The sequence below is a fragment of the Abramis brama genome (genome assembly GCF_963993115.1).
Source record: "Abramis brama genome assembly, chromosome: 24".
Lineage (NCBI taxonomy): Eukaryota > Metazoa > Chordata > Actinopteri > Cypriniformes > Leuciscidae > Abramis > Abramis brama.
The window spans coordinates 19079311-19095385 of record NC_139986.1 but is presented as its reverse complement, the minus strand read 5'-3'; the positions used below and the strand labels follow the sequence as shown (position 1 = coordinate 19095385).

Here is a 16075-nt window from a genome sequence, read left to right as displayed (position 1 = left end):
TCTCTAGGGGAAATAAATGGGAAATGTCTGCCCTGTGCGCAGCTGCCGAGCTTTCCATATATAGCGCAATGTAAACTATGACGTAATGCGTTGCCCCTGGGCGCATTGCTTACGCGCGCGTGTGCTCGGCACGCGGCGATTGGTCGAGCGTGTTGTAATTTATTAGAACCTCGCGCTCTTGTGGCTCTGCCTTCAGCCTTCACTGGTGATATCTGGTCGAAGACCGTGATGAGGTTCGGATGAATAAAACTTGAGGTGAACTGTGTTTTCCGTCGCGTTTTGATTTTTCCACTAAATAGTGATATCTGAGTGTGTGGGGTCGGAATGCCATCTGGATATTAATCGTCGAATACACCAAAAGATAAACCGGTAATGGCCACAATTTTGGAAAACCTGACAGGTACGTTATGTTATATTGTCATGCTTTAAATGATATGCCTCACCCAGATATGACAGTATTGAGGAACGGATTACGGGGAAAGCGAGCATTTTGAGCTGTTGTCATGGAAACTGCTGAGGTGAGAGCAGGATGGGGAACCAAAGACTGACCTGTCCAGGTGAAGAGTGACACCCTTATGAAAGGCAAATAGACGTTTTTGCGAACCATATATATATATATATATATATATATATATATACAGAGAGAGAGAGAGAGAGTGAGAGAGAAAAATCATAGCACATATGTATGTGTGTATGCATGTATGTATACATGTACGAATGTATGCATATGTATATATCATATATATATATACATATATATACATACATTCATACATGTATACATACATATAATATATGGGTGTGTGTGTGTGAGTGTCTATATATCATAGGGAAAACCAGGGCTAGTTGTCACTGTTTACGCCAGTAAATACTTTTCAGCATTGGTTAAATTTCAGTTTCTACTCATACCTTAAAGTCTTGGCTGCAAAAATCAATTGAAGATTTCCACTGTTATTATTCAGGGAAGAAAATATGCAGTTCATTAAAAACACATTGATCTTTTGTGACAACATGCCCCAATAGAAGGACATGCTGTCACATTACATGGGGTAAATTGGTACCTGCCCTTAGGCAGGTATGCTTTACAGCTAAATTTAAACAGTAAAACAATCACGAAACAGCAAAAATATCAAACCATTGTTTTAGCCAACAAAAATGTTAATTAATATATTCACTGCATGTGTTTAAAACAGCCCAGAAGTGATTTGAAACCAACATCACCGCTGTAGAAAACACATATGTGTAATTGCTCGACAGCCCTTGTGACAACCAGCTGTGGTCTCCACTATAAGCTATTTATATCTATTTGTCTAACAGACAGGTCAGAATAAATGTGTTTGATGTTGGGTTTATTGTTTTTCAGGCATGCTTTGTACTTCCTACGTTTAAATTCTGATTCTTCTAATGATATTATAATACATTATAATACATATTGTCCAAATGTCTTTTCAAGAATTTCTCCTCAGCTGTATGAAATGTGCTTAAGATTTTAAGCTAAAAATCACGTTTGTGTTCGCCTTGAGCATTTTGTCTTTGCATATATCTGCATACCATTACACAATTAAAGCCAGCCCACTGTTTTAGTGCTTGTAACTGGGCCATAACAACCACCATAGATATTGAGGGGGGCTTGAATATTTGGTTACATCCTTGGCTTGGGTCATGATTCAATAGACTCTATACAAGGTGTGTTCACCGTTTTCGTGCATTTTAACATTTAACGTCTTTTCGCACTCAAAGATGGAGGCTCGAAAAAGGACAGAATTCGACTGGCCAAAGAAAGAAGAGAGGAGAAAGACAGAAGCCAAGGTTAGCTGCAAGTCTTTTATTAAACAGTCTGTCCTACTAAGATTCAGATATGAACAAAGAAACATGAACGTATATGTTCCTTTCAGAATTGCCTAGAACATCTTGCCTGCTTTAGAAGTACTTTTAATTCCTACATGGATTTTGTGACAATCTGGTGGATAAATTAAAGGAGGGGGTTATTTCAGGGCAATAGACTACTGCTCCATTCATCACTGAATCTGATGGCTCTTGAGTAGCGGAAGACTTCTGTAATGCCACTAAGTGCTTAGCAAAATGAATCAGTATTGTCAGCAAGTTGGGAAAGGCTTGGCCTTTCCTGTATCAGGGCAATCTATAGACTTATCCATATAATATCCACCCCCACCGTTTCTTTAGCTGTGCGGGAGCGAGCTCTCTGGGAGAAGGAACAGCGTGCACAGCAGCAGTATGAACGCTCAGTGGTGGAGCGAGGGAGGCGACTGGAGGAGCAGCGGCAAAAGGAGATGCACCGTCGTTCGGCCGTGGAAGAGAAAAGGAGGCAGCGCATAGAGGAGGAAAAGGTCAGGGGTTACACTCTTTGGGGTATCTGCTCATTTGCACAGGCTTTTCATGCATATTATCTCTGCATCCTTTTTTTTTTTTTTTTTTATTAAAAAAATGATTACGCATACGTTTATTTTTCTCTTCATTTGGTTTAATCTTAAAGGTGGAGTGTGTAATTTTGTAGCTATTAAAACATAATATTTAACATACAGTATGTGGGATCAAAGGCAGCAGAAAGGGAATGACATAAGTAATATATTCACTACTGTTCAAAATTAAGAAGTCAGTAAAGATATTTTTAAAAAGAAATTAATACATTTATTCAGTAAGGATGCATTATCAAATGTGACAGTAGTGACATTTATAAAAGTTTTCTTTTTCAAATAAATTCTGTCCTTTTGAACTTTCCATTCATCAAAGAATTCTTAATCACGGTTTCCACAAATATATTAAGCAGCTCAGTGTTTTTCAAAATTAATATGAGCATCAAATCAGCATATTAAAATGATTTCTGAGGGATCGTGTGACACTGAAGAGAAGACTGTAATGATGCTGAAAATTCAGCTTTGCCATCACTGGAATAAATTGCATTTTAAAATTTATTAAAATACAAAACAGTTATTTTAAATTGTAATAATATTACACAGTGTTACTGATTTTATTGTCTTGGTGAGGATAAGTGACTTCTTTCATAAACATAAAAAAACCTTGACACCCTTGATCACAAGACAACAACACACACTCAACCAATGGCGTGAGTTTGGGGGTGGGACTGCCATTTTGTCTTATGGAAGATCCAGGAAGCATTTGGGAAATCTGTTTGGATACAATTATTATCTTTGCAAATCTGCTGGTGGCACAAAAATTACACGCATCATCTTTTAGCCTGAGCCAAAATGTCATTTTCTTAGGTGTAGCAAGTCATTTGATTCAAGATGTCGTATTTGTGATGGTGACACCACAAAGGTTGACATTTTTACTGGGCTGAGTGGGCTCTGATTAGATTTTAAGAAGGGAATAGTTTTTGTTATCTGTGCATAATTGTGTCTTTATTCTTGTCGAATTTAACCTCCTAGAGTTCCTACCTTTTGTGACATTCATTGAGCTTTGTCTTAGCAGGAGAGTGAAGTCTTTGTTTATATTGATTGAAAACTAGCCACCCCCAGTCAGATGCTGCAATGATTGGTGACTCTCGCTGGAGTGCTCAAATGACCTCACTGTTCCCGATATCCATCCTTAACTGACATATACAAATCAAATTACCCTAGAAAAACGTGGTGTGACATAGTAAGGACGTGTTTGAAGAAGCTAAAAGGAAACTCAGATGCAAAATACTGTATGGTGTCATTATGATGCCTACTATCAGAGACTGCAGTTAGGCAATGCATCATTGTATGCAGGGTGTGGTGCTGTTTCTGTGTTCTGGCATGGTAGCACTATATTAGCATTCTGCACTATAATATCTAGTTTTACCTCAGATGACTCTGATCTGGACCAGCTTTTGGATTTAAATTAATTTTGACTCCTCGGTATCTGCAGTGGTATCAAATCTGTAGCAGTAGCTTGGCCTCTTTATGTCCACACAATATGCAGCATGGCGCCACCTTATTTTTGTGTACACTCAAAGTCATTCATCATTTTTTTTGCAGTCTTTTTCATCAGATTAATCAAATGATAAAAAATGAGAGGTTAGAGGAGAATGTAAGATATACGAGGGGTTTGCATCACCCTAAAGGGATTTATTTTTCGTTAATGATTGTACATTATTACACTTGCTGATTATGAGGCTCTTTATGATGAAATCAAGTTATACGTTGTAATGGCTTTTTTTCTTGTTTGTGTGTTTTTATAATCTGTTGATTGCATTTGGTTTTAGGTTATTTTACCATTTGCGAATTGACCCGCCAAAAAAAGAAAAGTCTTTCTGGTCATTATTTACTCACCCTCATGTCTTTTCTGTGCGACTTACTTTTGTGGAGCACAAAAGGTGGATCTTTGCCTGCACTTTTCCTTATAATGAAAGTGAATAGGGACAGGATCTGTAAAGCTATAAAATTACAATAAACGTGGTCCATACAATGCATGCACTATAATTTGAGTCTTCTGAAGTCATACGATAACTTTGTGTGAGGAAAAATGGTGTCTGCTGACAAATAGTGTTGGCATTTCATTTTTGTATAGGTCATATGACTGAATAATGATTTGAATAATTTCGGTCTGTTCATCACACAAAGCTATATCATATGGCTTCACACAACTTGGAATATAGTGTACAAGTCATGCAGATTGCTTATATGATACTTTTATGGTGGTCTTTTTTTTTTTTGTTTAAATCTTGACTCAGTCCCAGAGTCCCAGTCTTCATTCACTTTCATTATATGGAAAAGAACGACCAGGATGTTCTGAGAAAATTCACTTGTTTATGTTTACAAAAGAAAGAACAACATGGGGGATTGGGATGACATGAGTGTGAGTAAATGATGACAGAATTTTAATTTTGAGGGAACCATCCATTGTGAAAAATAAGTATACTTTAGCATACTTTTAAATAGAGTACCTATTACAAAAATAGTATACTGTAAAAGAATATACTTAAGTGCAAACTGAATGTAATGTTTTCAGGCATTTTCTGCTTGTTAATCAGAATTAAATGAAAATGTATTGGAGTTTAATACTATATTAAATGCAGTTAGTTGAACTTTATAGTGCTTTTTTGACTTGCGTACAACATTATGTTAATAATTACTTTTGATGTATTAGAAATATTGTTAAAGTGTACTGCCAAACTAATGTAATTTATATTAAAACCTGTAGCCTATGTCATGTATTTAAATAAGTGTACTTTAAATTATTTATTTTTTAAAGTGTTCTTAATTGTTTTGAGAAAGATATTAAAATATTATTTGCAGGTACAGTACTTGAATTACACTACAAGTGTACATTCAGTACAATTAAGCACACTTCTTTTTCACAAGGGATCCCTTTGTAAAGTCTGCTACATCTTTATTATAAAGAAAGAGGCTATCGTTTAACGATTATACAAAAGTATTTGAATTCCATTTGATCAATTGGAATGAATTACTCCACGTTATTTCACTGTTATGATTATATTGACAATGTGTTGTACTCCCCTGAATCTGGAAGGCTGTTTAATTGTGGAATTTTGTACGTGTAAATTTCAGTGTTTTGGGAAGGGTTATGCCCATTTATGCAAAATCGATCATAATGTGAAAATCAGATGGAGAAACAAGGTTATTCAGGTTAGAGGAAATGCAGAGAGATGGGGTAGATAGAGAGAGAATTTCAGGAAAATACAAACAGGCTTCCTTATTTTCACTGATGCAACCTGTGTCATTATAATACTCGGTCTGTGTGTGTCAGCTGCTGAGGGGGGAGGGTGTGGGTGGAGTTATGTATGGCAGTTCTCTCCTCCGTCTGGCTATACGCTCTCTTAGACACACAGTCACCTGGGAGGAGAGAGATACAAAGAGAGAGTCGCTGAGTGCAAGGGAGGGTGAGGGAGAGAGAGGCAGAAACAGAAGGCAAGGCCCTCGTCGTTTTGCTCGCACACATACAGGAAGGAAGAACAGGGACAGAGAGTCGGAGACGGATAGGAGAGGTGGTCGCCATGGAGCAACCAGCCTTATCCCCGTCCTCACGCCGCCGTAGCGACAGCTCGGTCAGAGAGTCTCTTTTCTTCCCTGTTTTGGAACGCAACGAACAGGAGCGACTAGAGGCCCTGATGCGACGTTCCTTGGAGCGGAACCTGCAGGTGGACCAGAGGCCGAAACGATGGACCTGGGGCGGACCTCCCGGAGCCTGCGAGGGTGAGTGAGTGTGCGTTTGCGAGGGTGTGGAGGGACCTCTCAGATGGAGAGATAGGAAAACAGGGTGTGGGAACTGCACTGCAGCCCTTTTGTTTTAAAACCGACTGCGATATTGACTGATACGGGAGCTGTGGGACGGAAATCAGACAGATGCAGCTGTTTTATGAGGGAGCTGCAGTGTCACACAGGCATCGAGCTGTTGCTGATCTCAAGGAGTCGCCCCAGTCGCAGAAAAACACTCTGCCTCAAGGTTAGCGCTGTCAGCGACTGATCAGAGACTCAGGCATTATAAATCATCCGTGCAAAAGCTCTGCCTGGGGGCAAGGGTCAATTTGGGCTGTTTTGGCTGGAGAACAAACACCATAAACTGTGCTGTCACTGTGCCTGCACGGGGCATATTAGACTGCGCAGCTGAAGGGCGTTTTGCTCTGTCACTGCCACGTTCTGACTTCAAACAATGCTTCCCTCCCCCCCCAATGTTTCAATTACACAAACCTATAACTCTCCTAAGCAGTAGACCTGAGGCTCGGCTAAATCAAATCAACTGAAAAAATGCTGCTTTTAAGACAGACAGACACGAAAGCACCACCCTGAATCTGTGGTGCATTCATAACTACATAATTTATTTATACTGTCCAAGAGCAGAGCTCTAACCTGATCCTGAGTCAGATTGATAATATATCTGCATAACATGCATGTAACACCTTATTTGCTTTGTGGTTAAGGGCGAACGTTTGAGAATGAGTTTGGTTGCCCTTGGAGAACATTAGGCTCTTTGATAACCTGATATCATTGCATTAGATGCATGCTCTGGGTTATTTCATCTGGCAGTGGTTCATATTACCATCCTGCTTTATTAGCGAAATCACTTTTAAAAAAATATAAAAAAAATGCACCGCTGGAAATTATGCAGCTTCCCGTCAGAGAGAAACTGCTGACTGGGTATATCAGTATTTCACAGGGACACACTGTTATGACTTCTCATAATATTCACTGTGAGCTTGTGAAATACTCTGTCGTGCTCATGCACCTGTGCTTTCTCTGCTTTGCATCACCTGCCGCACAGGTGATCCTAAGATCGCCCCACCCTCTCCTCCTGCTTCAGCCTCCTTAGCCAATGACCCCGCTCCTCCTCCTGCCAGCAAATCCAGGAACGGTACTGACTTCATGCTGCTTTATGTGTCATGCCCGTTCACTTCCATGAAGTTTGAGTCACAGTGATTCAGATGTTGTATTTGTGACGGTTTGCATGTGCATGAGATTTTACATAGGTGTAAGTTATTTGCGATCTAAGATCCACACTACTGTTTAAAAGTTTGGGGTCAGTAAGATTATTTGACGTTTTTGAAAGAAGTCTCTTATGCTCACCAAGGCTGCATTTATTTGATCAAAAATACAGTAAAAACAGTATTATTGCAAAATGTTATTACTATTTAAAATAACATTTTTTCTATTTTAAAATATAATTTATTCCTGTGATGGCAAGGCTAAATTTTCAGCAGCCATTACTCCAGTGTCACATGATCTTTCATAAATTGCATTTATTATTATAATCAATGTTTAAAACAGCTTAACATCTTTGTGGAAACCATGATCATTTTTTTTTCTTTGATGAATAGAATGATTTAAAGAACAGCATTTATTTGTCTTTAATGTAATTTTTGATCAATTTCATTCCTGATGTTACTGACACCAAGCTTTTGAACGGTAGTGTATATTGGCCTTGCCCACAGGTGTATTTGATGCTCTGTTTTCTTGTTTATTTCTGTGGTGAGTTTTATTATTGGTGCTTGCTAAGGCAAACATAACTATTGCTATTGTTCTGTTTTGTAATGTATTAAATCATAATTTCTATATAATCCGACTTAAAATTGTTGCCTGGCAGATGATAAAACGGGTGAAAAAAACCCTTTGACTTTGAATGAGGAATATGAGCGTATCTAGGGACGAGAATAACATAGTGTGTCGGCACTTTGGATTCACGCCAGTAAGAAACCACTCAAAACACCCTAGAGCAGTATGCTGAAAACTACTCAAAACCCTCAACTTCCGCATAGCAATATGCTAAAAATCAACCAAATAGCAATATGCTACTTTATATTAGCATATAAACAATTGGCTTTCACACTGTTTTATATTATATACTGTATATAGTATTTATATCGTCCTAAAGCCAAATGAAATGAAATAAATATCTGGAAAATATTAATGTCATGTTAAAAAGAAAATCAGAAGAGAAACATTTTTGTTTTATTTCAAATATAGTAGTGTTATCCACAGAAGAAAAAAAAAAATCTTAGTGTAACCTTTCTGGTTCTACTCGCACTGCTCCGAGCGGGATTCAAACTGGCATGTCCGAGTGAGGTTTAGCCACATAACAGCACCCAGATGTTGACTTCATAAAATGTAAAAGTCTACTTGTAACCATCATAATATTCTTTGTGGTGAATGTGCATTTGTAGGCTATATTTATGCTGCAGCGCCTTGGAAACACCCTATCATCAGGTTTTGCATGGTCAGGCACCTCCTTTGTATTTTGGAGTAGTTTTTTTTACTGTCTGTGTCTTTTTTTTTACAGGTGAATGTAAATGTTATATTAATGAGGAAATGAAAATGTTTGGATTTAGAACCAGTCATAGGTCCCATGGAGATTACATGCATCAGCTATGGAGACCGTCATATTCTTCCCCGCCCAGTAAGGGGTCCGGATGCACAGGAGAGGATGTGTAGTCTGGATCCACCTTGAGCTGCATTGCACCCCCTAAAAAATGCGTAGGGGGTCTAATCTGTTGGCTCATTTTAAATGCAGCATCCGAGCTTAGAAAACATCCTAGTTTTGCCAATCTGTACAGAAATCTACCTCATATGAATATGAGCCTGCTGCTCTCCATGAAAGTCTTTGATCAGTGTAAATATTCATACCCAAATGGCCACTAATTATTAATCAGAAAGAAAGCCTCTGGCATTTATCTTCAAAATTAACTGTGATTGAATATCATTATCATTGTGTCTGATCACTTGTGCTTGTTTTCTGTCTCCCTGGAACTATTCATAATATGTTTCACTGCAGTTCAAGATTTTATTATTCCACCCGAGTCCCCAGACTCTCTCCTGAGCAGACATCTCTCGTCCTCATCCACTACTTTGCCCAATATGACAGAGAAAGGCAAGTTTTTTTTGCATTAAGCTTCACTATTTAATTGTTTTCAATTTCTGCCCTGCCCCTATTTGATCCTTTGTCTTCCTATGACCTCTGGCCCCTCAGTGTCTTGTCTTTGTTCCCGAATAGCCTCCTCCAGCCCTCACAGGTCTCCTTACAGGGCTTCACCCAGTAGAGCCGAGCGGAAGAAGGGTAGCGCATCGTTTTGTGGACCATTGAATGACTCCAGAGGGGCAGCCACAACCCCGAAAACCCCTCAGGTCCGATCTGCATGGATGTGACCAACATTTTGTCAGATAGCTCAGAAATGTATTTGGTGCAAAGCACAGTGGGACACAGCCCACAGAGGAGCTGGTCTCCTAGCAACTACTCTACTCAGATCTGTGCATGTCCAAGTCCGGTCGTGGATTTATAGCCATAGATTTTTCAACTAGGGGTCTGTGAATGTCCAGCAAGGGGTATGTTGGCAGATATATGAAACATCAAATAAATACAAAGTTCTGTCATGAAACTCTAGATGGCGCAGGCTCATAGGTCCTTAACTATGGTCCTTAACCCAATCCGCTTGCAATTACATGATTCTCTATAAGGCACAACTGATTGGTTCCCACTGTATTAGTAGCCAATGAACTTACTGATCAACATTCAGATTCTTGCCTGTATACTCGTGCGGGTATGAAGTTACTTTTTTAGGTCAACCGGCAGTTAGCATCAAACTGGTTTATTCTGCCAAGACCAAACGCATTAACATTGTTATACTCATTACCATTCTAACTAAGAGAGTTGTCATGGCAGAAATATATTTTTTTTTAAATCGTACATTAATTATGTCTAGAAGGTAAAAGTCATTGATAATGGTGAATACTATTGTCACTATTATTAGTAAAATTGATTACGCTTTACAATTCGTTAAAGGAATGGTTTACTCAAAAATGAAGATTCTGTCATCATTTACTAACCTTCATCCTGTTCCAAACCTCTATGACTTTCTTTCTCATAGATATTTGATAAACATTTCTCAAAATATCTCCTTTTATGTTCTGCAGAAGAAAGTCACAAACATTTTATATCATATATATAGAATTATATAGAATTTTCATTTTTGGGTGAACGATCCCTTTGATGCATTAGTAATTGTGAATAAGCAATACGTTTGCTGCATTGCTATTAAGGGTTTTCTGGGTTGGCTGAGAGACTAAGCTTATCTTTGTGGCTTTGTTAGAACATTAAATTGGACAAATGTATAATTCTGGTGTCTGTTTTGGGTGTTTAGACTGAGAAAACAGAAAAGAGCATCGCCCAAATCTTAGCCGACTCATCTATGAAAAAACTTGAGTCTCCAACAACACCCACCCGAAGTTCTTCTACCCAAAAGAACCCCAGTACACCGAAAAGGTTTGTTTTTTTGTATCAAATCATTTACTTGTTTTCATTGTTTATTTAAAGACTGTAGGCAGAGTGTATATTTTGCCTTTACATTTGTAATTCAGATCAAGGTCCTGTAAGAGCCGCATCCAGTCCCCGGCCTCCCCGGGTCAATACCCCCCTTCCCCGATGAGGCACAGAGCCACCACACCAAGTTTAGAGAGCAAGAGGTGGGAAGGAGAAGAGAAAGGGATGCTGGAGACTAAAGGCTACAGCACTCTAGAGAAAAAGACTTCCAAAGCAGAGAGAATCCCAAAATCTACAAGCAAGGAATTTGGACACAATGCAGGTAATATCTTTTTCAGGGATTCCAAGACAACTTTAATTTTTGTCTTTTAAGTGTATGCTCTAATATTTATATTTTATTTTGGCCAAAAACAACACACACTCTGTCATCATTTACTCACCCACATCTAGTTACAAATCCATATGTATTTCTTTCTTCTGCTTTAAAAGCTGTTCTAATGGGATCTCATTCACGTGACGTGGACTAAGTGCCTCCTGTCTTATGTTTCAGAGTCTCCAGTGACTCCCACTGGGAAAGCAGGAACCACTGATGCAGAGGAGGCCTCCAGGCTGCTGGCAGAGAGACGACGCCTGGCCAGAGTACAGAAGGAGCAGGAAGAAAAGCAACGACTGGAAGATGAGAGGTAGAGATATTGTGTGTCTCTAGGGTCTGTGTGTCACATTAATGTGTTTGCTGCTGTATTATATTTTATCATCTCCATGAATCTCAGGCTCAGGGCTGAGGAGCTCCAGAGGCAGCAGGAAGAGGAGAGACAGCGGCAGGTGCAGGCAGCTCGACAGGCGGAGGAGAAAAGACAGAGACAGGAGGAGGAGCGCTGCCAGAGAGAGCAGGAGGACAGACACCAAAAGGAACAACGTTGGAAGGATCTCCAGGATGAGCTGGAGAAACAGGTCAGAGGGAGATACATCTTTAATATAATAATGTTTTATTTATTTTTTATAATATATAATAAAATATATACATATAATACATTTTTTAGTTTTCATTTAATAAATTATTTTAAATTAAATAATTTATTATATTATATTATGATATTATATATTTAAAATGTATTGAAAAATAAAATAATCTATTATATTTTCTGCACTGGCCTCAGACTTTTGAACCTCACTGTTTGAACAAACAATTTTTTTTATAATATAACATAAATTTAATCGATTTTTTATTTCATGCATTTTTATTATAAAAATGTAAAAAATGTACACAGAAATAAAACTGACTCATCAAGACACATTTAGCATACTCACCCATCCAGTCACTTACTCAAACACGTGCAGCACCAATCTGTCTTCTGTAGCTGTGGATATCTGTAGGGATGAATGTGATATAGTTGGAAATGTGATGTGTCATAATGTCTGGCAGAGGGAGGAAGCCGTGCAGCGCGTTCATAGAGAGGCCGAACGGAAGAGGCAGGAGCGAGAGCTTCTGAAAATTCAGGAGGAGCAGGAAAGACTGCAAAGGAAGAAGGTTCTTCTCTTTTCTGTCCGTTTACATTAATAATCAAGAAATCAATGGAAAACACTATTACAATGATTATGCAATGTGAAGTACATTATGAGAAGAAAAGTTTAGTGGTAAGTAATTATGAAGTGGTAATCTCTAAGGGCTACTTTTCTATGCACAGATTTATTTCTTAATTAAAGCTTAATTCAAACTTCAGAGAGTGTGCAACAGAGCAGTTGAATCCGGGTCTGCATGTGTAGTCAAAATGAAAGTGTTTGCAACCCATTGGAGTTTCGTAATCTGACAAATATCTATGTCAAAAGGCATATTCAAAGTGTATAGAAATTAGTCACTTTTGATTTCATGTTGACCAGCTCATACTGGATAGTGCTTTATAATCTTTTCCACTACTTTTTATTTATGTTTAGTAATATTTCACATTAAGTTATTTTTGATTTACTATATGACAAGTCAATTCAGTTTGCATCTGTGATTTTTGACAGCGTATTGAGGAGATTATGAAAAGGACAAGAAAACCAGATGGAGAAAAGGTAAATTAATTCTCTGCAGGCCAATTGCATTATCAAATAACATCGATTTACTGACTGTAGCAAATAAAACTGCATGTCATGTTATGGACAGAAAGAAGAGGCGCAGATGGAAGTCCCATCCCCCATTTCTGTTTCCCAGTCTATCTCACCATCTCCCTTGGAAACTAGAGGTATTGACTCATCATATGACCCGTATCACTATACAGATCTGCAGTGGGCACGTAGCAACACTTAACTTTCCTTTCCACTGTGTTAAAGCATCAGTCCTTGTAATTCACTGCAACATACACACTCATTAATCTGTTTCTTGTTGCTGAGTGACTCAGCATGTGGAAAATCTATATTGTTTATATAAAAAATGAAAGAGTGCCATCAAGTGGTGTAATTAAGAACTGAAATTAGTGTTTAGCCTCTTCCACAAAAACATAATGTCGGTATTCTGGTAAAATAACGCATTTATTATTATTTCATTTTTATTGTATATTAAACTACTTTAATCTTGCACAACAGTGATTAACAATCCACCAAAGGCAACATCTGAATCTCCAATCATATGCCTTCAGCCACTGGAGGCAAAGAGCAGCGGGGTGGATGATCTCTCTGATGGGGTCCAGTCCATGGATGTCAGGTTAGCCTTCAACAAAGTGTTATTTCAGAGAAAATAGGTCCGATTATAGCCTGCTTACCACATTGATAAAATATTGGCAGTCCCTGTAACGAACCAAAATACGTTTCCTTGCAGCCCTGTGTCCAGAGATTCCCCCGTCAGCGAGATCTCACAGAACAGCATGAGTTCTGTGGCTTTGGGCGACATCCTCGTTCTGACCGGGCAGGTCTCGCATCCCAAAATGTCTGCTGCTCCAGATTTTGGTGACTGCAACAAGAACCTGATCCAGGATTGCAGTAGCGCTGCTATTGACTCAACACTTTTCCAGAGTCTTAGACCGAGCTCAGACAAGCTCAACATCTAATATAAAGGTGATTGCTGAAAACTACAGATTTTTCTTCTTTTTTAAAAATAAATAAATTTGTTTTTAATAAAATAAATTAACTAATAGATATCAGCATGAGTTCCCAGTTGATTGGTTCCATTAAGGATTGCCAACATTTTTTTGCATTACAAGTTTTCAGAAATGTATGTAAATATGCAAATGAGGAATTATCTAATTAAACAAGCTCTAATTTGTATACATTTCCAGAGCATAATTCTGAACGCCAGGTTTAAAATTCTTGTTTCATTTTGTTGACCTATTTGAGAGAGGGAATTTTGGATATTATTTTGTCATTCCGTAAATCAGAAAATACAATCAACAGCCAATTTTTTAGGAATAAATTGTTGTATAAAATCAGGCATATGACCATAATTTTATCTATTCAGAATATAGATAAAAGTTGGTGTATGTAAGTGCTAAAAAAACATTTTGAAAAAACTGCTTTTAACGATAAAGATATGTATTGTAAGTGAAATCTACAAATAGATAAAGTGTAATAAAATAAACACTTAAAATGTGTATTTTAGATGATTTTGTGCACTAGTCTAAAACTAAATGTTATGATAAGTCAAATAGATAAAAATTGACCAGTGTAGGAAACCTATGTTTTTGCCTGTAGTGTCTTAAAGAAATAGTTCACCTAAAAATGGAAGTTCTACCATCATTTACTCACCTCATGTCATTCCAAACCTGTAAACCTGTTCATGAGATGAATCATTCAGACTAGTTTTGTGAACCTGAGCAATGGATTCATTAAAAAGATTCTCGTTCAATTGGCCATTTTCATTCTTCAAAAAAGTCAAGCGAGTTTAAAGAACATGAAGGTGATCAAATGAGGAACAGAATATTCATTTTTGCGTAAACTATCCCTTTAACCATCTCATATTGTTGTCTTTTCTGTTTTAGACACTACTGAAGCACGGGGCTGGACTGAACTGATGTACTGGAGTGGAGCTGAAAAATGAGACCGGCCCTTTGTGCCTCAGCATCTTCATGAGAGCCCGAATATCCTCTTGAACAGGAGAATAAGGACTGAATGTCAAACCATGTGTTCATAGCAATGAAAATACACCCTGACGGTTGATTCCCCACACATAAAATAAAGTTTTGCCTGCTCCTCGTAGATATTATATTTCACACCATTTCACCGTAGTATCACCAGACAAAGCAACTGTATTAGCGCAGTCCTAGTGGTCGTCTTAGTCCTGTTAAACACCTGTAGCATTGATGAGTGATACACCGTGACAATTGTAGCAGCTCCATTGTGTAATTTGTTTTATTTTGGGTTGCATAAATGACCGGCAAACCGAGCAGTTGTGTGCTGAGTCTGATAATTGTGCTGTATTAAATGGCTGGGGTTTGCAAGCAGTAAATTGTGTAAATCCATGACTTCTCTGCAATTCAAGCTTTGTAGTCTGAAAGTGGATCTGAATAGATGTAAAGTGTGAAATTATTCTATCATAACACTGTTATACTGGCATTAATGTATTATTAGTCGGCAGTTAGAAGTTATGGGGGCGTATACAGAAAAAAAAGTGTACTTCTAATGTCATTTATTGTGTAGAAGCTTAAAAAGGGAATTAAAAGTGCACAATTCCATTGTGTTAAATAGCATAGTGCTTTTAATTCTTCATGGACTTTTTCTGTATTGTTTTATTACATGACATTATTGCACACAGCTCTATTCAGATCAAGAAAACCAAGCAACCACAAAACAGCAACACAAATCGACGTAATTCAGCATCCAGCATCAACTGTACAGTAGTGGCTAAAAAATATCTGTACTTGCTGAATATGTTGCTTAAAACACACTGTTTACCATCTTGTATACTCAGGGTGCTAGTGAGCTTTGCATGTGAGCTCATTTTTGATGTTTGGTGGTCATCTCAATGGCATCATGATGCTGTTGTGTAGAACTTCTGAGGCACTGGATTGCTTCGGGATCAATAAGGAACCAATTTCTTGAAAGATGTAAGTTTCTATCTGTCTGTCTGTCTATCTATCTATCTATCTATCTATCTATCTATCATTACAAGACTTGGGATTTGGATTGATTACATTTTCGTTTATACAGACAGTGATGGGTTACTACTGAAATTCAGCACTTCATAATGAAATTTGAGAAAAGGTGCATGAATCCGCTGCTTTGAAGATGCCGAACCCTGAGATACTGACATAACAATAAAACATGTATCACACCATGAGCTTACCTTGTTCACAATTTATATAGTTTTGCTGGTTTAAAGTATCTATGTGCATGCATTATTCCTGCATGTACAGTAGAACAGACATGGCTTGTTGTCACACATGTCAGAGAA

General features: G+C 38.0%; 1 protein-coding gene across 6 annotated transcripts; it reads left to right on the top strand.

The window, feature by feature from the left end:
- Positions 1-89: 89 nt before the first annotated feature.
- Positions 90-15958, top strand: map7d2b (MAP7 domain containing 2b). Of its 6 annotated transcripts, none has more exons than XM_084103096.1 (17): positions 202-400; positions 1741-1809; positions 2185-2348; positions 6056-6158; positions 7225-7314; positions 9229-9324; positions 9448-9578; positions 10592-10713; positions 10809-11032; positions 11261-11393; positions 11481-11661; positions 12134-12238; positions 12718-12765; positions 12857-12935; positions 13276-13393; positions 13508-13743; positions 14664-15958. In XM_084103096.1, exons 1-16 carry the CDS (start codon positions 373-375, stop codon positions 13734-13736), a joined length of 1920 nt encoding a protein of 639 aa, XP_083959222.1. In that variant the 5' UTR covers positions 202-372; the 3' UTR covers positions 13737-13743; positions 14664-15958. The 6 variants fall into 6 exon arrangements, with proteins under 6 accessions (XP_083959223.1, XP_083959224.1, XP_083959222.1 ...); XM_084103095.1 differs by having other exon boundaries at positions 224-400; positions 9424-9578; XM_084103097.1 differs by lacking the exon at positions 7225-7314 and having other exon boundaries at positions 90-400; positions 9424-9578.
- The last annotated feature ends 117 nt before the right edge of the window (positions 15959-16075 follow it).

Bases quoted from the DNA above. Each gene is read 5' to 3' on its own strand.
- map7d2b (XM_084103095.1), top strand. From the start codon at position 373: ATGGCCACAATTTTGGAAAACCTGACAG. The intron at 10,714-10,808 runs GTTTGTTTTTTT...TTTGTAATTCAG, and splicing joins AACCCCAGTACACCGAAAAG to ATCAAGGTCCTGTAAGAGCC. The intron at 11,662-12,133 runs GTCAGAGGGAGA...AATGTCTGGCAG, and splicing joins AGGATGAGCTGGAGAAACAG to AGGGAGGAAGCCGTGCAGCG.